The 24,075-nt window shown below is 43.2% G+C and overlaps 1 protein-coding gene across 1 annotated transcript in view; it reads right to left on the reverse strand.

Annotated features, from left to right (window-relative positions):
• Positions 1–24,075, reverse strand: part of LHPP (phospholysine phosphohistidine inorganic pyrophosphate phosphatase) — a 91,836-nt gene that overhangs the window by 59,236 nt on the left and 8,525 nt on the right. The window contains exons 2-6 of the mRNA XM_075717879.1: positions 18,199–18,386; positions 17,301–17,454; positions 13,560–13,623; positions 12,308–12,400; positions 3,610–3,701 (exon numbers count right to left, since the gene is read on the reverse strand). Coding sequence (XP_075573994.1) covers positions 3,610–3,701; positions 12,308–12,400; positions 13,560–13,623; positions 17,301–17,454; positions 18,199–18,386 — 591 coding nt within the window. The remainder of the gene's footprint in view (positions 1–3,609; positions 3,702–12,307; positions 12,401–13,559; positions 13,624–17,300; positions 17,455–18,198; positions 18,387–24,075) is intronic.

Raw genomic sequence — 24,075 nt, forward strand, 5'->3', positions numbered from 1 at the left:
AAAGGGGACTGTTTTCTTCTAGCTTATTAAAGCAAGTAAGAGGCACCGAGTTGCTTTGCAGCCTGCGATCTGCATGTGATCACTGAAGTCCCTTTGAAACACAATAAACAGCACAGTAAACCTTAGCTCGTGTCATCTTTTGTGCTATGGTGCATAACCCTTGGTGGCATCTGGTGGGCAGCAGACCTTGAAGATGTTCACGTAAACTGCATTGACCCCTGAAATAAGGAGAGCTGCCCCAATGCAAATTCGTGCACCGGAGGTGACAATTGTCTGCCAGTCGGGGACAGCATTTAGGTGAGACCGGAGGGGTCCAACAGGATCCCTTGGACCTAAGGAACAACATGCAAAATGCTTTCACTGGATAACTTGTGCAAATAATGTCATTTCCATGTATCCAGCAGTATGCTGTGAAATGCACCTGCAACAATTCCTCAGGATAGTTGCTCTGTTATTTTTTGTTTTACTCTCAAATAATGAGATGCTCTGCATCCGTTTTGTTGAAGTGAGGCACCATTGTTGTGGTGAAAATGGAAAAAACTACTCACAGCTGTAGAAACACAGACACATGGGTGATAACCCATGTCCCAAGCTGTAAGACTCTCATAACTGAAATCTGTGGAGATCCCACCGCACCAACACTCAGCATCTACAACAAACCCCTGACGCCTTTGTGCTTTGCAGTTCTTTTGCAAAAACAGCCTTAGCTTTCTGGGGAGGTCCCGAAGTTGTGGCTAACACTGAAGTAAATGTACTCACGGTGCCATCCAGAGGTACTTGGGTGTAGCACACAGCTCTGTGTCAACACAAACTACCATATATGTAAGTGAAAGACAGGACCTATGCATAATCTTATATGTATCAGACTTTAAACCAGCTATGAAATAACTAAACTTTCTGTTTTCATTTCTTTTGCCCATCAGCTTTCATTCACTTGTTTTTGTCCATCTCTCGCTGTGTGTTTTCATTTTCCACGTACACTAAATCAGTCACTCTTAAAAATATATACATCTCTGGCCTCTCTTGGCAAACAAGCCATTTCATTTTACTCACAATTGCCAAAAACAGGACCACATTCCCAATTTAGAGAGACACTCACGTGTATTTCATTGCCATACAATAGTACATGATTTCACATAACAGCAACCACACATGGAAACAGGAAATATAACAGTGGAAAACAATGTTTTTTCCCCTATCTCAAACAGCTGATGACTCCCTTTCAGCTGTGAAATCATGACTCAAACTTGATACAAGAAAATGTTTTTCCAGCATATGATTATACATATTTATATGTGTGTGTGTAGATACAGTTTATGTCAGTTGCCTGAACAGTCTGGATGCAGCATCACCTGTGGCACATCTTATGATGGGCAAAGTATGTCACAGGAGATACTTGTTCAGTAGCAAAATTCTGATTTACCTCTGTGTGCAGAGATACCTCCTTACTGACACCCGTACCTGTGTGACATTAAGATGTGGATTCACAAAGTGATCTCGTTAATACCAGAGTAACATCAGATGTTGAATCCTTATTTTCTCCTTTAGGAGATCAGTGGGATTACACAGATTACAGACAAATAATCCTAACAGCACAACTATAGCGTTACTTTTTTGGTCTTTGGATTTTTTGAGCTTTATTCAGATAGATAACTCTTTTTGAGATGTACTATTTAAAAGATGCAGAAATACCCAACTACAACACGCTTGCCTTTCTTTTCTCAGAAATCATGACTTACTGGTCCATTAGAATTAAGGCACTGGGTATTATTTTATCACCTTGCACAAACTAAAAGGAAAACTGAGAAACAGATTGACTTGAAAACTAACAAAATAACTTTTCAGATAGCCTATGGCAAGAACCATTTTCACTTGTTGCATCCCTCCCAAAAAGACCACCCTTCTTTTACAGTCTCAGTATTTGAAAATTGTCCTGGTTTCAGCTGATATAGTTAATTTTCTTCCTAGCAGCTGGCATAGTGCTGTGTTTTGGATTTAGGATGAGAATTATGCTGATAACACACTGATGTTTTAGTTGTCGCTCAGTACTGCTTATGCTAGTCAAGGACTTTTCAGCTTCCCATGCTCTGCCAGGGGCACAAGAAGCTGGGAGGGGGCACAGCCAGGCCAGCTGACCCAAACTGACCAAAGGGCTATTCTATACCATATGGCGTCATGCCCAGTATGGAAACTGGGGGGGTTGGCTGGGGGGCTGTGATCGCTGCTTGGGGACGGGCTGGGCATTGGTTGGCGGGTGGTGAGCAATTGCATCGCTTGGTTTTCCTGGGTTTTGTTTCTCTCTCTCTCTCATTGTTTTCCTTTTCATTACTAGTGTTATTGTTATTATTATATTTCAATTATTAAACTGTTCTTATCTCAACCCATGATTTTTTTTACTCTTCTGATTCTCTCCCGCATCCCACTGTGGGGGGAGGGTGAGCGAGCGGCTGGGTGGTGCCAACTGGGGCTAAACCACAACAAAAATCAAGAAAAACTGTAAAAATATAAATTATGTCAAACGACAGATGCTGTTGCTGAACCACGCCTCCTACAAAGAGGCATGGTTATGGTTAAGAGGAGATGGTTAAGAGGAGATTTAGAGTGTTATGGAACCCAAACGTTAAATGTAGGGACCAACGTCTGCGCTGCATTTGGAGAGGCACCTTGAGCTGACCTCCAACCTAACCTGGCCTGAGCATCAGGTGATGGCTTCGTTTTCCACCAGTCAACCCTGGACCATGCCCTGTTTATAACTGCTCTCAGGTCTCCTAGCAGCACCTGCAGGGAGGTGGCTCTTGGGTCAACGAAAGGAGAGGATCATGGAGACACCTGGATGGAGAAGGGCTTGAAGGGTCATTTGCAAGAGGTGAGTGAGCCTGCAGAAGCCTGCACTCTGGTAAGATGGGAAACAGCTCTCACATTCCAGACATCTCAGTGCTGAATACATGTCTGGAGGAAACAGTAGACATATGGAGTCCCTCATAAAGCTGTGAGATATGACCCACGGAGATCACTGAGTTGACAGTCTAATTTTATAATCTTAACCCTGCTAGAAGTTTCAGACATGCCTTATATCAAGCATACAACACTTTCACGCAGCAGAAAAAAAAAATAAAATAAGCAAAACCCAAGAAACACACCAGTTCTATGCACTGTGATGAAAAAACTGGAGCAGTAATTTAACAGAAAATATTTCTTTAAATGATCAAAGACAACATGTCTTCCCCTCCCTGCCACTTTCATACACACAGTGTTTTCCCAAAATGCATTTTGCAAATGAAAATGTCATTATCCACCCAAGCCTAACTGCTGCACAAGGAGGTGTTTGTTCAGACAAGAAGTGGAAGTGTACCTTGATGGCAAATTTGTGCCACCAACAGGAAAAGATCTGGAAAAGGCATGGAAAAAATCCGCTCTCGCGCATTCACTCTGAATGCGTCCCAGCTTCCAAACCGCAATTCCTTTTCTTTCAGAAAGTAACATGTTGTAAGGGAATTAGAGCACAGTGTCATTTGGCAGAAGGGTAAACCCAAAAATCATTACTTACATTTCTTCCCCCTTTTTCCAAGATTGCCCCCATGGAGTGCAGGGTGTAGGGTGTGCACTGACCTGTACTTCCCCGTCCGCACTTGCAGAGCTCTCATCCCGCACCGCTGGGCACCTCCTACATCATTCACAATATCATCTCCAATCATGATGGCCTGTCAAAGCAATGAAATACAGAAAAACCGGTGTCAAGTGAATTTTATTTCTGCCATACGTCACACTCCTTTGACATAACAAACAGCTTGATTTGATGTTTAATACTGCCATCAGACAAATTAAACAAGATAATATTGTCATCATATTGATTAGAAGTCATCCTACCTTGAATATAATTCACGCTATAGCTCCTCAAGCAATGTACTAGTGCAGTACACATCTGTACAATTTGTAATCAATCACAAAAATCAAAGTGATTTGGCACAGTTCAAAGAAAATGTTGGATTTTATTAAGTCAGTCCTATTCTGTTCCTAATGACGCATTTACGTTCTGCTCCAAGCAGTTTAAATTAACCTTAACTTTTTAAACATTTCCTTAAAATTGGTATTCCAAAAGCCATTCAAAAGCTTAAGCTTGTGATCACCGAGATGTATAACTTTGCAGAGCTTGATCCCAACCCATGCTTAGGTTGATACAGAAATTTGGAAAATCACCATAAAATCTAATTTATTTATTTTAGCACAATGTGATACAATATGTACAGGCCTAGCATGGTTTGCGTTAACGGTCAGCTTAAGTCTATGCAAATACTAATAAACTCAATTGAGTAGATTACCAAAAAATGTAACTGAGAAAAGATCTTCTGGCTGTGCTAAGACTGTCTGAGTGTCTAATGAAAACATGTAGCATGCATGCTCACTTCAGAGTTCCTATCTTTCTTAAAGATCTTCATTAAATTGAAGCGTATCAACCAAGGGGTCTTTCTCATTAACGACTCCATCTTCAAATTTTCAAGTGCTTATTATCAACCTGCATTAACAATTATTACATTTATTTTATTCTTTGAATTTAAAAATGGTTGGGGGGGGTCATTTTATACTTTCAGCAAAAATCAGCATATACACAAAACAATGATCTTCAATTTATAAGCAAAAAATCAGCTTTCAGCCTTCCAACGGCATTCTGGATTACTCTGAAGAGAACAGAGGCAGCACCTAAAACTGGGGAAACACACCAGCTTTGAAAACATGTAATCTAGTTTTTCTATCTGATTTTAAAGTGTGTTTTTGCACCTTCTGTATGGGAGTTGAATTTTACTTAAAATAGATGAATTAGTTGTCTTTAGCCACTTGATCTTCATCTTGTTGTCTTAGCCTCCTGCTTCATAAATGTAACTGCCAGGCTTTCACAAGGGCACCTTGCAAATCTAGAAATTCCTGTCTGAACTCCCATTCCTTCCAAGTACTTTTGATTATTTTCATACCTGCACATCGGATACACGGAGTCACTACGCAAAGTGTTTATTTTCTTACTAAAGAAATTGCCCTTCTATTTTGTGTGGTTTGAGCTTTTTCTAGGGTCTGTCATGACGGGTCCTGGTCCCACGTACGGGGCTTGGGAGGCTAAAAGGCACGATTCCAACGGGGACCAGGGCTGCCTTAGATGGCGGCTGGGTGACCGAGAGCAGCACCGAGGGGCACTCCGCTGGGCACGCACAGAAAGCCAACCCAGCATTTTTCCATCTGCAGAGAAGTGATAAATAGGCCCTTGTCAGAGAGGTCATGGGAACGAGATGCACGCAGCAGAAGCAGGGATCGGCTTCTCCAGAAGCAGCAATCTAAACGGAATGCTGAGTCTTTTCATACAGCTGGCTGCAGCTTTAAGGACAAAAACATACAGAAAGACTGTGTTGCAGGCGCCATTCCAGTTACCAGCTCTGCCTAATATAAAATCCTCTTCTTCCTTTGCTTTCACTTGGAAGCACCTCTTTTTTACACAGCGTGCAACCATCTGAGAGCCAGTTCATCTTCTGTGTCACCCACGCTTCAGTTCCCGCTCTGTAAGCAGACTGCTGGGCAGGACTACATCACACATACTGAAGAAGTCTAAAAATACTAAAGCTCCAGAGCTATTTTTATTAATCATCTAATTACAGCAGAATCTTCTCCTACTTACTGCATAGCACGTAAAGGAAATATCAGGATATACCTAAAACCCCAGCTGAACAGAAGATTTTCTGAAAGCATTCATGAACCAAACTGAGCTACGAACACGTGTATCTGGAACAACATCAGCTGATAAAAATTAAATCCTCTTCTGAGTAACGCATCATGTGCGGTGTGCAAGATTACATATACTAGTTACCAACCCGGTCTATCTTCTGTGTTGTTTTAAAATACCATTCACATGAGGGATGATCATCATCCCTCAGGTGATGGGACGCAATAGGATGCCCCCTCAAGTCAAGGCTCATTTGTCTGGTTCCACGATGAAGTAGTTCATTTTGCAACAGTTATATATAAGTTTATATAACAGTTTATATACGCCCACCCTTGCTTCATTCTGCCTAGAAGAGTCACCGCTGCGGCCAGGCTTTGAGAGCTCCTTCAAGGAGCACAGAGACACAAGGGCTTGTGGCAAAGGGGTGGGAGCTGGGGAACACATGCACATAGGGAAGGAGCAGCAGCAGGCTTTGGGACAGGTAGCTCTGCCTTTCCAGCCCTCTGCTCACAAACCGCTTCAAAGCCACCAGACGATGGAGGGCTCAGTCTTTTTCATCCTTTTGTTATTGGACCATTTTCCTTATCCACTCCGCTCATGGAAACGTGTGTGTTCCTAATAAGATGCTTTCCCCAGTAGATAGTTCACCTTTCCTTACCACTCCTCCAAACAAGCAATCCAGCATGAAATGGGGAGAAAATGATGGGTTAATTTTAAGTAATTAGTAAACAAAGCATATATGCACAGATGAAGAAAACGGAATAATCCCACTGTTAGATGCAGAGCTGCAAAGAACCTGGCAACGCCACTCCCAGCCAACCACCATTACCAATTTCCCCCCAAGCTGCTTTAAGATATTTAATCATTCTCAACCACTGGCTTTAACAGTTTATAATCCCCTCTTCTTATAAAATTCCTTGGAACACCTCCCCGAGGGGGACAGGGAATGGTGGCGGGGGGGACCCCAGAAAGTCCACAGGGAGGACCCCAGAAGGGGACCTGCCCTGCGCCAGCTGCGCACCCTTGCTCAGCCTGAACCCAGAAGTTCAGGATGAGATTCCTGAAGCAAAGACAATTTCAGTCCTAGGTTCTCAAAACCCCCAAAATGAAGTTCCTCTGAAAATAGCAAAGGGCAAAGCAGGGCACCACGCACTCATTTGCTTGCCGGGGCAGTATTTTACCCCATCCAGGCAAGTTTTCCTGCAAGACGCCCGGCAGTTCTGCAAGTGCAGCTGCAGATGAGCAGCGATGCCTGTCCAGGCCAGCTTGTGGCATACGCATACAAAAATGTACTCCAGCCCCCGGGGATTTCGCAGATTTACTATCAGTGAAGGGCAATAATCACTAAAGGAGGAGCAATTATTCCCAAATCATTTAGGATTTAAAAAATCATTGGCAAGAAGATAGAGGTCAAAAGGTGCACTGTCAAGGGAAATAAAAAAACTCTACCTGTCAAACCTGGGTTTAACTTCCTCTCTGACTGCAATATGGTAAGAAGAGAGAGAAAGATATAAAACTGAAAGGTCACATACCCACTGAAAGCAAGAATTAAAAGATCCCCGTTCGTGTTCACATTTTACACAGGGATCACACCATTAATCTGTTCAATTATTCTGCAGAAGTTACTTTTTTTAGATCGGTTAAAAATTTACTAAAAAGGGCAGAATGCAGTGAGACAGCCTCTCTGGTTTTAAGACAAATCATCAAAGAATTAAAATGGGCATAATTTATATTTTCCTAAACCGTATAGCTGGTGAGAGATGGTGCGTGTGGTTGTACACATGCAGTAAATAAAGCACACGTGTGCCGAAGCTGAGTGAAGCCACTGCTCTTGGAGAGTCCCCGTCAAACTCAACCCAGATCGGCAGTGAGAACGGAGGAGAGGAACACGACCTCAAAGAATTTTGGGGGTGGGAAGGCACAATGTAATCCGCACTGGACAAACATCTGTGGCACAGAAATCACTGTCATGGTCAGCAATCTTCCTGGTGGTGTCTGGGCCACGGACCCAGAGCTGAGTGGAGGTGGAGGCTGACTCCTCTTCCCGTAGAAGCAGCCAACACTAATAAACCTTCAGAGATGCTGGTAGAGTGTGAATGGGAACCTTAGGTATTTTTTGTCTGCAAACAAAGAGTTTTAGCCTTCACCAAAATCACAGAAAAATGTTTGATCGGAAAAGGAAATACGGAGTAAGAAAATGAACGAGGCAGAAAGTCAACAATATTCTGTATTACCCAGTCATGCTCGTGTTGCAAGGCAGTGTTCACTAGGACAAGCTCGTACGGTACTTTGGAGGCTGAAATCTATGGAGGATGCAAATGAAGAGATGCACAGAAGAAAGTGTGCAGACTTCAATGGAATATTTAACCCAGTGAACGTTTCTAGAGTCAAATGTATTTATGCCAAAGCAGGTTTTTGCTGTAGGCTTAATAAGCTTAATCAAGCTAAATGTGCCAGGAACATAAGGAAATAAAGCTTATACAGAAAATCTTGATTAATGTATTAACTCCTTTACACAAGAAATACAATGCATTTACTTTTCTCCCTATTTTCCTTGGCCCAACCGGTAATCTCCTAGGCTTCAGGATCCCGTATTACTGTTAATTATGTTTCTATCTTGGAACTACTAGCTGTGCAAACACCAAACACACAAAGGGCATCGCATGCGGCCTCTGACCTGGGAGAAATCGTACAACGAGGCAGGTGAGACAAAGAAATACATTAAACCTCCAGGGCAGATTTCCAAAGGCCGCAGGGCCAGCCAGGTTTCAATAAGCTTTCAGCAGGACTCGAAGCTTGAAAACTTCACTCGGCCACTTCACTCTTCTTTCTGAGATGGAAAACCTTTCCCCGTTGTGGCCAGTGAGCAAGGAGGGGATGCCAGCACGGCGGCAGGTCCTCCGTGCCACTCCCGGGTGACCTCCCTCTGCTCTCACGCGCCACTAACTCCCACCTGAGCTTTGCAGGTGGCAGAAATGGGAATTGGTTAACTACCAGTAATTTATGCACTCCAGTATGACCTGCCATAACTCCCATTAAAGCAGGACAATTTGCTACAGAGAGAACTTTTTATGATTATATAAAACTACCGGAACCTTAACATTACTTAGGTTTTATTGTAAAGCTGTAAAAATCACCCACTGTTACAGCTGCCTTAAAACATATGAATTAGGCATTTCAGTAACCTTTAAGATGTGTTATTCTTTGTCATATTACTGAATCACAAGATAGGTCTGGTTACCTCTAAGAGGTTTAAATTTCCAATATATTAAAGTAATACCGGCAATCTGTTATTTCTAGGCCATTGAGGAAAGGTTAAAATGAAAATTGGACTTTGGGGAGTTCCTCCTATTCTAAGTGCAGGTTGAAAACATCTCAGCAGCAGAAGGCAAAGTCAGGGTCTCAGTAAGTAGCAGTTATCAAGGGAAACGACTGGTGATAACTTTATTGATTAAAGCAGCTTGAGAAATTTAAGATTTGCCACTGTCTAGAATTACTGTGGTGAGACAGCTTTATTAAAAAGCTATTCTTTCATTAAAAGTCAGGTGAAAGAAAAGTGTAATATGTTTTCAAAAGCACAGCTCATCTAAAATGGTTTAATGATGGTATGGATTAAATGCATTCCACAGGTGGAATAAATTATTGGCAAACATTTTATAAAAGTAAAGACAAGTAAAACCAGTCCTTGTCATTACAAATGCAGAGAAGTATGGCTCATTCAGGAGACAGATTAAAACACAATACAGTGCATTACTAAGGAACTCATTGCATAGACTGAGTTTTTATTATTATGTATGACAAACTAAACCAACCTACAAATCCTCCTCAAAAAGAACATTAAAGTTGCAAGGTCAAGCACTCAAAAGTTAGGAAAATATGTCAGAATTAAGGTATTTTGCTCTGCTGTAATTTGTTCCTCCTACAGATGTACATCATGATCCAGATTTTAACTCCAGCAGCATGGACTATTTTTTCCATCGTCGAAAACACGGAGTGACTGCTGCCGTTACGCAGTGGTATCTACTGTGCTCCTCCTTGGTTAGGCACATAGTCCCTTCATCTCGAATCTCTCTGATCATAAAAAATTACACCTACAGACTAGACATGTGACTACAACAAATTGATGGCATTTAACACTAGAAACTATGGAAAAAAATCTGTGTCAAAATATAAAGTAAGTCACTAGCGGCACTATGAATATCTGGCAAATAGCAGACAGTGAATAAATGGTAGTCTCTGCTGGGGACTATTACTGCTTTTCCGTACCCAAAACAAATCCTCCTGAAGTCGCTGGAAACCACTCGCCGAGGCTGGCCCTATGGGACCATTTTTGCCAGCTTGGTGATGTATGATATCAAATTTTGTTCCCTGGAGCAAAATTTTTGAGACAAGAGTTCTGGTGCCCTGTCACATCCCTGTAGTGATACCCTCCCGTGGTGCCAGGGGCTGACAGGGTCTCAGCACACCGCAAGCTGGGCAAAACAGCGTCTGAGGACAACCGCACCACCCTGTCTATGGAACAGGGCAAGCAATGCCACTAGGCAGGGCCACAAGGATAAAAAACCCAAAAAAACCCTCTTCCCTCCTACTCCTGTGCACCAATCTTTTCTGCTGTAAGCAGAAAGGAAACACAAACCCTCATGCATCTGATTTAGACAAACAGTATCCAAGGGATGAGCTCTGTGTGTTTTTTTTTTTCTTTGTTCTTTTTTCCAGCTACTTTTTCCTCAAATGCCATCGTGTGTCTCAAATGGATTTTTGGTGGTGTCTCAAATGGTTAGATGAATGGATTGAATGATTGCCATGACTGTACCTGGGATATTATGTTCAGGCTGAGCTATCTTGTTACAGGGAAGATATCACAAACTGCAGGGAGTACAGAAAAGAGCACAGCAGAGCGTTAGGGTGCAGAGGGACCAAATCACAAGGGAAGCTGCTGAGAGCTAAACACACAGTTTTAGTAAGAGACAACTACTGTAATGATAACAAATCTGGAGGTAATTGGAGGGAGAAAATATCCAGGAAGGCAAGCAGTTGTTTTGGTTGTTACCTGGACTAAAACTAGAAATAAGGAGATGCAGTTTAAAAGGGAAGCACCCCGATGAATCTCAGAAAAAGCTGCCTGTCCACGAGACTTACTTGGCTGTGAATGCTGTCCCTAGGGTACTTAGGGAAGACCAGTTGTTTGGCTCACTGAAAACTACTCTGGACAAAACATTAATAAACGTGAAGGAGGGAACACTCCTGCACAGGGAAAGAGATGGATTAGATGGCCTACTAGGTCTTTTCCATCTCCCCACTCTATAATAAAGTAAAACCCAAGCACATACTGAATTACAGGGCCATAATTTCATCTCCAGGCTCTCGGGACCTACAAGCCACCCAAACTTCACTCCTGTTGTTTATAATGTCACCAAAACCCCCTGATGGAATTATTACGTTGTAATTCACCGCTGCCTGTGAGTCGTCTCATACTCATCCTTATGTCCTGTATGACATAACAACAAATCAATAAAAAGGATCTGGGCACAACTACAGAGAGGGGAAAAAATGGGCTGTACTAAGTAAGCAGGGAGCATCGCTCATTCAGTGTGTTTCTGGAAAACGTGATGAATCCAATAACACGGGAGGAGTTTTTGGGTCAGTTGGTGCTTCCCGTTCACCTAAATTTGAAAATATTTTACTTCTGCCTTTCTCTTTTACTAAAAAAAGGTAGTCAGTGTGACACCAAAGGAAATAAACAACATTTTGGCTGCAATTCCATGCTGCAGCCTCCAGTCACCAAGCGGACTGCCAGGCATTGGGGCACCTCTCATCTTGTGAGGCACAACATCTTCCATAATTCCTTAGGAAAACTAACTTTTATTCTTTTGTATTGTTTTCTTTAGCCTCCAAATAAAGGAATTTCACAACAGAAGTGCATGTTCTTTTGAACTACATGGTTTGGGAGGAAGGTGACTAAGCAAGCACAACACAACAGTACAAGTAGAAGGAGAAACCACAGTAGAGAATGGAAGGAGGGATGGATGGAAGACTCTAAATTGGGTAGAGGTATGGATGGCACAAGTCAGAGCAAAGAGACACAGACAGGAATGAAAAGGGAAGTAGCAGGCAGTCAAAAAGAACCTTCAAAAAAGCAGAGAAAATAATGCCATGCCTTTCAGGAGGGTAACAAGTACGCACAGGGCAGAAGAAATTCAACAGGTCCTCACTTGCTACCATTTACCCTCTTGGCTGTCAGTCCTCTTTTGTCTACTTCACATTAGTTGATAGAATGGGTAAACATGGTGGGGTTTTCCCTCTGAAACATTTTTTTCAACAATTTTTCCTTCTTTTTTTTTCAATTTTTTAATTAAGTAATTCATAGGAAGATCCTGAATATAAATATTTCTTTGCACCATATAGAACACACTGGCTCTGGAAAAAAATACTTGTATATCCACCCAAAGTTTACCATCTCCTCCCGGCCATATTCCCTTCAACCTCTTTTATAACTTTCTGTGAAAGACAGCAAATCAAAAAAAAAAAAAAAAAAAAAGGCATCAAAGGCATCAGTGGGCATAACTACATGGCACAGCCAGTGGTCACAACATCAAACCTTACCTGCTGTGGTGGAATTCCCATTTCTGCTAAGGCTGTCTCAAAAAACATTTTTGCTGGTTTCCCCACTACCTCAGCTTGAATGTCACAAGCATACTGGAAAAAAGAAGAGAGAAGGGGACACAAAAAAGGCTGATCAGAAAAGGATTTCTTGAACTCCATAACTCCAGTCAATTGTATAAAAGGTATGTGATTATTGATTTTTGCTCTTAAATAATACAATGGATTAGCACATGAAGGTGAATATGGGAGAATTTGGATAACAGAAATGTTTAATGGTCTCTGGCAGGAGAGAAAGTCCTCCTGCAACATGCCAAGTTACAAACCCATTACACCCTCCATCATGAGAGCTGACTTCAGACTCAGTCCCAGTATCGCTCATTTTTGTAAGAGCATCGCTCTTAAAGAAATAGCAAACATCCTTCATAAGATATGATCAAAAGTACTGGAGGGCTTAAAAGATGTAGAGGGTTACTTCAACCACCTGGCATATTTTTAATGATTCAAGTGACCAGCCAGATTTGAAAAGTTTTGTTTTCCTGCAACTAGATATCAGTACTATGCTGAAAAAGGTGTTTCTAGATTATTCCTAGAAGTCTCAACTTACCTGGTAGGCAAAAACTCTCCCCAAAACTTCCACAGATACAAATGAATGTGCTGCAAGCACACATTATATCCACTATCTTCTGTGCTTGCATACTACCCTACTTTGCTTTATTATGTATTTTTTTTAATCTCTCTGCAAGCCTATAAAAGGGAGAATAATGATTCTCTCCTTCTCTCACCCTTAGGTTGGCTTACCTATTGGGTTCCAGTTCTGCACAGACTTAATCAGGCTTAAAAACAGGACTGCACTTAAGTATCTTGCTGAATAAGGGCCTTTTGCTGTAAACTGTTAAGGGCAAGGGCTGTGTCAACAATGCTACACCAAACATAAAACGGACCTTCAGATTTTTCTTGGGTATCTTGCAGACAATATTCCGTGATTTTCTTTTCTGACTCCTTCTTTCAAGGGCCTCACTTCCAATAAAGGTACCACAATGGTAAAAGTTCACATTTCAAATAAAATTAAAAAAATGAACGAAGCCAGAAAACAAATCAATCCACCCGTCTTTAGAATGCAGCAAATGAGTTTCAATCTGTGGAAACTTCCTCCACCAAGGTGAGTAATTACAGAAGATGACCCATATTTATACTAGTTACTCTTTTAACAAGGTGCACAGAGCGAGTAAGCATAATGCAAGCTATAAAATACCTCTAATGCCTTCATATATGCTCCAACATCAAGTTTCAGGCCATCGGTTTCTTTATAGTAGCGTCTGGAAATGAAAGTGATAAAGTTCCAATGAAATGAAAATGTTGGCAGTTAAATACAAAGAAACCACATTTTATTATTTCTGTGCCTATATAGATGTCCATATGGCTGCAACAAAAAGTCAAGTCATCAGAAACTCTGGAGCCTTAATTTAACACCAGGAATTAAGTAAAGGACAGGCTCAGTACCGTGCAATGCTTGGGGAAAAGATCTCAGACCGCATGTCCATCTGGCATCTGGGACGCAACTCCGCTGGTTCAAAGGGATTTCAACTAGCTTATATCAAGGATGAACTTGGCCTGTATTTTATTGCGCAGAGTAGTAGCTGCTCACAAAGGACAGCAGTTACATTGCTCTTCCTTTAATCAGCGAGGGAGACCCCCTGGCAGATACAAGATGAGGGCTGGCACCAACCAGCAGCTGTAACACCTTCTTCAGTGTATCTGGAAGGGGACACCAAACAGTTGACCATCATCGCTTGCCACCAGCCTCCCACCTGAGGAAAGCCAGGGCCCTGTTCATCCAGACTAAGAAAGCCCTCCAAGCTAAACTTTGTTCCTTCTAAGAATGTTCCCATTGCCATGAAGCTCATAAAATTAGTTACTATCTTTACGGTGTTTTTCTGGAATAGCAATTCACATTAACGCAGGTCTTCCAAGCTCTCCTGATCAGAGCAAAGACAGGTTTCTACATGACAGGAAAAAAAGGTAGGATGAGCAGTCAGTTAAGATTTTATGCCTTATCCTTCTGCCATTTTCGATTATCCAGCACAGCCTCCCTTTAAAATGACCACTTGACCTTTGCTAGAACAGCCATTAACCTTCCATAGTCTAGCGTAAACAGCTTAATTTTCTGACAGTGGCATGACAGAAGAAATTACAAAGCCAATTCCCACTCTCAGCCCAAAACAGATGCTAAATGTAAATCACTCCATTTTCAGGAGGAGGGCATTCTGCTTCAGTGACTCCGACACTTTCGTTTTCTATGGAATGAACTAAAACTTCAACCAAAATCAACCCACTTGCCCAAGGTAGGTACCTTGTTAAGGTCCACCCAATTACACTGATTCTGCATGCTAAAAACAAAGCTGGCTTGTGGCTGCGTTTTGTATATGGCCCTTTGCATCCAAGAGGCTTCTCTAGTCAGGAGAACAATTCATCCAATTTATAACCTCCCTTCTTCAGGTCAGAGAACTTACCTACCAGGGTAACTCATTCAGAACCCACGTTCACATTACCTAAATGATCGATCATTAAGAAAAAATACGCTCACAATGAAAACTGAGCTCAGACTATCCAAAAATCTATATTTTTAAATGAAAAATAACATTTAAAAAAAATAACAGCGAGTCTGTGTCAGAGCTGTCTACCTCAACGAATGACCAAATAAATAAATACTTTTATACGCACAGGGTACAAAGGCACTTTTGCATTGACCACGTTGCAAATCTTCAACAAAGGTTGATTCTATATTTCATTTTGAAGGATGGTATTACGTAACACAAAACTTGGTTATTTTACATACATTAGCCATTCTACTGTTGGCTCAACATTTTCTCCTTATCCTTCCGAGAAACAGTAAGGATTTTTCGCCCGTGTTGTCGGATCAGAACATGAGCGTCAGGTAAGGCAACACAATGGATTTAACTGCTCCTCCCCACTGATAAGTTCTACCCAGCTGGACCAATAACCCACAAGCTCAGAAGGGTTTTCATGCCCATTACAGTCTATTGAACCACTGAAAAAAGTTGTCACTACAGTTTCCTCAAGCTAAACAGGCTTAGTCTTTTTTAAGCCCATACGTCGCAAAACAGATAAGAACAACACCTTCAAGGCCGTTGGGATTTGTCATTATTCAGTGCTGGCATTAATAACCTCATGTTTAAAATCCCAGAATACATCTAACTGAATTGTTTTTAGGAAAACATTCAAATTCCCTGACTGGATTTTTCCTGCATGTGAAAGCAGGAGGTCACAATTTACCTTTAATGTTCAGAGAATAATTAAAAACATCTTTTGGTATTCAAACTATCAAAACAATTGATCTGTCACTTCAGAAGCACAGTTGTGTTTGCAGGTCTTCGCCACACACACCAGCCCAGCCATTTCTTAGTATATCCTTGGGCTCTCCCCTTAGGTCTTCTCAGCCACTACACTTTACCCACAGCCAGAGGAACATCTACCCCCATCTCCAACATAGTTCGGGTGGAGTTTGTGCATTGCAGCTACTTTCATAAATTGGTAGGGTTCCTATATTAGCAAATAAAAACTCTCCTGGCTTCTTATTCCTCATGTATAGCAATTCTCAAGCCACCAGCAGGAAAGTGCTCCCTTATGTGTGACATTTTCATACATATGAATCAACCTGCAGGGATGCTAATGCAGCTCGCAGAGACAGCACCTGTAAGTACCACTCAAAAAGCGAGCAGTCATTTATGTCACACAGGCCATTAGCCACATCCAGTATCACATCTCAACCACTACAAATGTGAGCAGGATTTGAACCTGGAAGAAGAAAACTGGCTGACTGTTGGCTGAAACAGAAAATTTTTGGACCACCTGATCCTCCTCACCATTAGGAACTTCAGGATGCTGGAAGATCTAACTGCATCACAAATCTGCACCAACAGCCCTTTATCCAAGCATGGCCTGTTGGATTTTTTTGTTTGTTTGGGGTTTCTTTCACTATTAAAAATCACTTATTTTCAGTTCAGACAGGAACACATGGCTACAGGCAGGAGTTAAATCAACAGTTCTCATCTCTGAGATCTTGCAGGGGCAAAGACAAAAAAAGAGCAGCAGCGTCTATAATCCTACTGACCTCTTGCAATACTCATTCACTTGGGGGTTGCACACATCAAAATCCAAACTCCCCATGATTTCTACGGGGTTTTTAAGAGGCTCTCAGACTTGCTCTTAAAGCAGCAAAAGTCCTTTTCCTAGTGGCTTAGAAAAGTACAGCTATTTAATCCTCCCACTGCCACCTGCAAACATCTGGATTGCTTCATCAAGGTCTAGCTCACTCTTGAACGCTGACTTTGAAGGGTTTGAGGCTGGCATTTGCCATGCTTATACACCAGGGCATCTCCAGGTTCTCTAAAGGCTGCTGCAATTCACCCTCAGAAGAGCAGCTATATCTCTCTCCCTCTAGCACTTGATGAAACACATCCACACAACTGCTTACTTTGCACTATCTATAGAAAAAGACCACCGACAGCTGAAATTCAAGAGATGCCTCACCCAGTGCTGTAGCAGCACAGAGACCCTACTGATGAGTATTTTCAAAGTCAACTGGCGGATTCGGCTTGGCAAGTTCAGCAACTTCCAGTGCCCTTTGCATCAGCACAGGCTGAACTGTGGCTCCTGAGGAGCATCCATACCACCTCCTTTTAGAGACCTGTTTCAGTGTAATCACCTCAGTTTTCCCTTACACCCCTGGAAAAACTACGAGTGGCTCAGGACAGGAGGCCAAGTTAGGTGAGTGAATTACCTATTGAGGATCCTTCATTAACAGATACCTGAGCAGATCAGCCTCCCCATCCTGACACATAGATTAACTGCTCAAAAGTTGGCAGTGTGAATGCCCACACCGATATCTGGCCTCCATTAAGTACAAAGATACTTGGCGAAATCAAAAAATGTAGACACTAGAGGAAGAAACAGACAGTGCTTATAAACCCACCCTCTTCCAAGGGAGATGAAAACAGGCTTCTCCACCCCAATCAGAACTCGGAAAGCTTCATTAAGGTTTGCATAGGTGAAGTTTTCTGCTGCATCTCCAATAACCACGCAGTTTGGGTTTGTTTTATCAATCTCAGCAAATTCAGGGACAAGATCTACAGGAGGAAAAAAATAATAAAATCCACAAATCCCTTACCATTTCAGATCCCATTGGAACTGCTGGTTTTCCCCAGATTTGCGTTTCCCTTCATTCATTCCCCAATATATTTAAAAAAAAAAAAAAATCCAAGTCTGAATCAACTGTTCTTCAGACCCTTCCTATTCCTGCCCAGATCCTGCTATTCACCTGTCCTACAACAAGGAGCAAAATAAACCATTTCCTACCCTTGCCTTAGCTCCCACCACCCACGTCTCAGTTACATCTCAGCTCGTTATACCCAGTCACCCAGACCTGAGGCAAACTCCTGGGTAGTTGAATGAAAATGTATAATAGCAAAGGCAGGGTCCACCTCCTTTCTCTGTACCCACACTCTACAGAAACAATTTAAACTTAAAACCTCTGCCATGATAACAAAGACAATATAATGCCCTGCACAAGACCCCACCTATCTCCTAGTCTCTGTGGTTGAGCAGCGGACTCCTCTGTGCACTTGCTGACCCCCAGCACAATTCTGTGCCTTCACCGTACCACTGCCATAATTGAGACCTCGCTCAGGCCAGACCACTAAGGTTTACTCCAGAGTCTCATGACTAAGGAAGAAGCTTTTCCTTGTAGGAAAACAACAGCTTGGAGCTCTTCCCCCGCTGAGCTAAGGGAATTCACTGCTCTATCGCAAATGCCCACATCCCTCTGGCGTGTCCCCCTACGTGTCCCAGCATCTCCTGCAGCATTATCCCACCGTCGTGCACGAGCAAGTGCGGCCTCAGGCTGCGCTCCTTCAAAATGCGGCAGGCTGCTGGTGCTGGGGCAGTGACTTCGGCCACGGAGATGTCAAAGCCCATGCCCTGGAGCTTCTTCACGAACTTTTCCCTGGTCGCTTGGGTTTCGTTAGTGCAGAACTGCAGCTTCAGACCAGATGCCTTGATCCTGTTGAGTAAAAGCGGCAGAGGGGTTAACCGGACATAGAAAAGGAGCTAAGGGTATCAGCTTTGTTGTCCCACACCTAACTTGGATAATTACAATAAAAATGCAAAGAGGAAATGCCAGAAAAGGAGCAGGATCCCTTACTGCAACCAAGACATGCCTAAAATATATTGATTCTGGGCACTACAGCCGCAGTTTTCATCTGCAGGGCCCTTGCCATAGCATGTAATTGCCCTTCTGAAGCAGAGAGCTAAGTTGAAATGGCAGCACAGGCGATGCCCACTGTCCCCAGGATACCACAGTCTGCCAGGCACACGCTCCCTCCACACACCAAAAACCCCTAAATCCAGTCCCTTTTCTCTAAACCAGTCCATGGATGTTGATGCCCATGAACTGAAGGCACTGCACAGCCATGAGTACAGCACCTGGTGTGATACCACTGGCTATTCACATTTTAACTTGGATTTTCACCTTTCCACTTAGTAGTCACCTGCTGCAGTGATCTGCTGGAGGTAACAGCAAGGCTTTGCACCTCTGCAGACACCAGGTAAGAGGCCACAGTTGCAATGATGCTTATATCAACACTGGGGTGGCTTCAGTTACATTTATCATTTAATCTCTCATAAAACACCTGTGCTGTTCCTGGGTGGGTAATCCTGGAAAATACAGTACTTAACTGATTCATTAATAAACATTTACAGGTAAACGGCTTCTCAAGCGAAGAAAACATGGCTCCAAGTGCCCAAAGCCAAGGACATGGTTCCCGTGGAGCAGTACTCTGCAGTCTCGTGCAAGTCCTCTGCCTCTGAGCGACTTTGTTTCCTGACCCAAGCTGTGGTGACCTACTGGGGACGTCACGAAAAGGCCTCTTCTCCAAGGATGAGTTGTCAGCCTTTTGGAGAACCAACGTATTTCAAAGTGGCCATGGAAAATCAGAAGCATTGAAAATGTATCACAATTTTTTTCCAAATATTTGCCAAAAGGACTGTCACCCAGCTCCTCAAATACATTAAAATGCCAAACTTTTGTCGGTTTTAGTGTGAATTTGTACCTCATTATCTTTGAGGACCTGAGCTAATATGGCTTTAGATACATAGGTAAGTTAGGGGCTAGGCTTATAAATTATTAAAATATTATTAAAGTATTATTACTTTTCTTTGTATTAGGATGAAAAAGGACTTTTCTATTAGGAAAGCCCCTGCATTGATTCTCAAGACAACAAAACGTCGTGGGTTCCTTTTCTAGGGAAGATGATCCCAATCAGTCGGTGTAAACACCGAAACCACCTCGAGGTAACACACCCGATGACAAACTTTCATCAAAGCATTCTTAGAAATCTGGTCCTGACCCAGAGACCCCCTTCCACTCGTCAAAACTGCACGCCAGTGTCTTCTTCAATAACGCAGGTGATTCATTTCTTTCTTATTATTTGTCTTTCCTAATCATAGGTATGTGAATTATCAATTACACTTAGTGGTTAATTGCCCTTCATAAAGATAGCTTTTCTATTTTAAATTAGGCAGTTAATATATTGTAACTAATAGCATCCACTTGTACATTATAAATATATCTTCATTGATTGGAGCAGTGAATGTGAGATTCACTCACAAGTTAATGAAGCAATTGAGTGAAGAAGTGCAGGGTGTACCCAGGGAATAATTATTGTTAATGAATTATGATGTGACCTTCTCAGAACAATGAACAATTGGTGTGACAGTAGGATGACAGTGTTCCACATCTGTTATTCGAAACACGGTTTCGGCTGTAGTTAAAAAGCAAAGCATTGTAATTTGGATACATAACAAACTTTAATAGAGTGTGCCATGGTTAAAAAAAAAATCTTATTCTAAATGCAAAGCCTATCTGCACACTCCTAGGGAAAAAAAAAAAAAAAAAAACCAAACGTGATTCACGACTGCCTGGAAGCAGACATTTGTTGAATAAGAATCTATTTTTTCCTCTTCCTAAAGGTCAATGAAACGAATCCAGGAACAACACTAACCGTCTACTTGCACAGACAAACAAATGTGCCCTCACAGGTCAGCTTGGTGAAAGCAGAGATTCAGTTTTCCTATACTACAAATTTAACTTCTTTCTCAGAATTTTAGATGAAAAACAGAGCTAAACTTCTGAAAGGCATGACCAGAGCAGAAGCAGCCTGGACACATCCAGGACTGCTTCATGCCTTCGTGGCCACCAGCAATTACCACCTCAACAAACAAGCTCAGTAAATGCTTAGTATCGGGTGAGGTCTACAAAGAGTTAGACCACGCTGGTCAGAAAATGGGAGTCCTCTGGTGAGACATGAAAAGGACTCTCAAAAATATCCTGGAACACTAAACAAATGAATAATCATCAAGAACTCCAGAGAAGACTTATTTCTACAAAAATAATTTTCAAGGAAAAGCCACCTTTTCCTTCAAAGTTAGCATCTTTAAAAAGACCCTCTGCTAGCTCTCCGCCAAATCCTTGTATGATACAGTCACGCTCAGGGGTATGTGCAGGATTATACACGCACCAGGACGAATCCATCCCTCGACGCCCAGCACGGGGGCCGTGAGCGGAGCCCGCAGGCCAGCACGCATTGGCAAACAGCTATTAACTCAGAGCTTAAATAACCGGCGGGAGCTTTTAACAACAGTTCTCCACGGGAGGAAACCCTGGCTCCACTCGTGTCTACAGCAAAACTCTCCTTCAGTTTTCATGGCCGGGTTTGGCACAGGGAGGAACTACAAGAGATGGCTCAAAGGTCTCTGTGTGACGGAGGCCAGACGCTTTGCACAGCACGTCAATACCGCTCTGGGGGCACTGCTGCTAAGCCGGCCGGCTTAACGGGAAACCTCCAGCTACTGAGCGGACCCAGCCACCAGCGTTCACATTTTAAGTAGCACGTGCAGAGCAAGTTAGTGCAATTCCTAGTGCCAGCAGGGATGGGGATGTTAGAAGAATAAAGAACAACATTTGTAATGTGATGCCTCCTAAGATAAAGAGCAAGGGATTACATACCTGCAAGTACAGAAGAATGAGGAGACAGCAGATGAAATACACAACACACATTTTATCAAGATCTCCAGCGTATTACAGATTTATCAGCATCTATATTACAGAAGCGCAGGCACACCCAGGAAACCCAGTCAATCAGGGCTTCAGCTGACTTCCATACATCGCGGCCGTGATAAAGATCCCAGTCAGATTCCAGAAGCACCAGAAATCAATCCTGATTAAAGCACAAGCCAAGCACACGGACAGGCAGCACTGTACTACTCCACGCTGCGGACACTCTGCATGGTCCAAGTAGCTGCAGACGTCCCGAGGCCACGTCTAGCTCCCCGTTCAGGGCCGTCAGCAGGCTCACTGGCAGACAAATCCGCTCCATTTCCAACACGGCTGCTCACGCCACTCCTAAAGTCCACAGCCAGGAATGGGGGAACTTGAATTTCACATGCCTGTGGGGAGCTAGGCATGAAGGGAGAGCAGCTTCTGACCTTTTGGGGTGTCACAAATGGCAAACTCAGCTAAAAGCATCTCTGCAGCAAAAGAAACTTCTCGGAGCCCCGTCTCAGAGGGGACGGCAGAGCGTGCAGGGCAGCAGGCAGCAGACAAAAAAGTCCAACTGCACCCCTCCAGCTGCACGCCGTGTAGGTTCTCCTGCCAGCGCTGGCTGTGCTGGCAGAGCAGGCACCGGCTGCCCGGGGAGCTGCCACAGCACACGGGCGCTGAAGCAGAGGAACAAGTCACAGGAGAAACTTCCAAGCCCAAAATTACAAGTGGACAGATGAGCACCGAACTGACACACCAACAGGTGGGGAAGGAGACTTTTTCTAAGCCTTACCAGAGGAGGCATTTAAACCCACTCCAGACCGAAACAACCGCTCAGTTGCCCAAACAACCCCTAAATCTAGAACCGGGGCACCCACCCAGCGCCGGGCATGCCGTGAGCACACGTATGTGGGAGAGATGGAAATGAGGAAATGAGGTTTTTAATTTCAGCCCGGAGCTGCCCCTCACACTATGCCAGCTCTTTGAACTGACCTTTACCTCGTTCTGCCGGAGCAGGACACGACGCTGAGTGACAATGTCCCACAATGCAATTACCGTGCGTCAGATGAGCCGGTCCCTTACAAATCACCTCGAACTTTACACATCTGCTGGCTGTCAGCATCTGCCAGGTTCACTCACCCGAAAATAATGAAAAAACTCTCATTATTGTTCCATAACAGGTAAAGTGTTAGGACAATTATTAGACATCCTGACTGACCTTGTGCAGACTTAACCAACTGCCCTTGCCAACCTTTATGGGCAGCCTTTGGGCATATAAAACACAAAACCTGTTCTTTTAGATGATGTAAAGGTTGCAACCAGTAAGAAAAGAAATGGCCTCAGGATCTAGGCTGGAAGCCATCACTCCTTCTTAAATTCACATTGTCCTGCACATGGCAGAAGCAACTAAGGACACGGTATAAGACTAAGCCTCAGACTTTGACCGCTCTCTTTTGCAGTGAAGGTTTTTCCTAACACGGGAGTGGAAGAAGAGTCCTGCCCGCAGGCAGCAGGTCCTGTGCAGATGGGCAGGGGGACAGAAAGCGAAACCCTGGAAGAGGCAACAAGCCTGAGCTTTGGGAGAGGCAACAAGCCTGAGCTTGGCGACTGTCCAAAGCCAACTTCAAAGGTGTTTGGAAGAACGCTTGGTTATGAGATTTCCAGAACTGGCTTTTTATCCTGCTTTTGGTTTTTCAGAGTGGTTTTGTTTTTTTTTTTTTTTTTAATTTGAAAGAAAGGAAAGCGTGCTAAGCACTTAGGCTATTTGACCCTTTTGCATCAGCAGACAAATACCAGTGTGCTTCAGTGTAAACTTGTCAGTGCTCCAATACCATCTCTGAAACACAGGGAAATAACAGTACCGGAGAGTTCTCTGCCTGCAACCAAACCGGGACTTGTGCAGCAGTGCCACCCTCCCACATGGGCAAGGGCTAACGTTTGCTTATTGCCTGGGTGCTGGTGCTACAGGTAAAACATCTCTTGTCAAGAGAAGATGAAACCAAGCCAAGAAGAAACTGAGCATAATGGTCAAAAGTAGAAATTACTTGCCTAGTTTCAAGGTCAATACAGAAGAAAGAGTTTGAAAAGAGCAGAAATTTATACCGCTTCTTTAGCCTACCTGGCTGATGCAGAACCACGGTGCACAATGTGGTTTTAGCCAGCATCTAAAAAACACGCCCAAAATGATGAATTAAAATGGGTTTTGCTACAAGAGATCAGCACTAGTCCTCAACAGTCTGTGTAACGGTGGGTAAAAATCTCATCCAGACCACAAAATGGTGAGTGCTCAGGACAAAGGGAGGTATCAAAATCTTCTGTGCCTTCAGCCACTGCTGACTCGCAGGCAAGGGGATGTTTTTCCTTTGCCCACAAAAGCCCCCCGGCTGGCCCTGCCACTGCTGGGGAGTAATTCCCCTAGCAAGTCACACTGCTTTTACACAGAAGGCAAAACCCCTCTTCTAGCCCCTGCAATGAACAGGCTACATCTTAAAGTGTCAGCCTATGTTACGTTTATGAATTAATGCAAATCCTGAGCTTGATCTTGCAGACTTTTCCCAAGAGAACCTCCCACTGCCGGAGCAGGACGCGCACCTGAGAAGAGGGTGCAAAAAGGTTTTCCAGCTCAGCGCTGGCTGAAAGCAATAACCCTTTC

This window comes from Pelecanus crispus, chromosome 10, assembly GCF_030463565.1.
Source record: "Pelecanus crispus isolate bPelCri1 chromosome 10, bPelCri1.pri, whole genome shotgun sequence".
Classification (NCBI taxonomy): domain Eukaryota; kingdom Metazoa; phylum Chordata; class Aves; order Pelecaniformes; family Pelecanidae; genus Pelecanus; species Pelecanus crispus.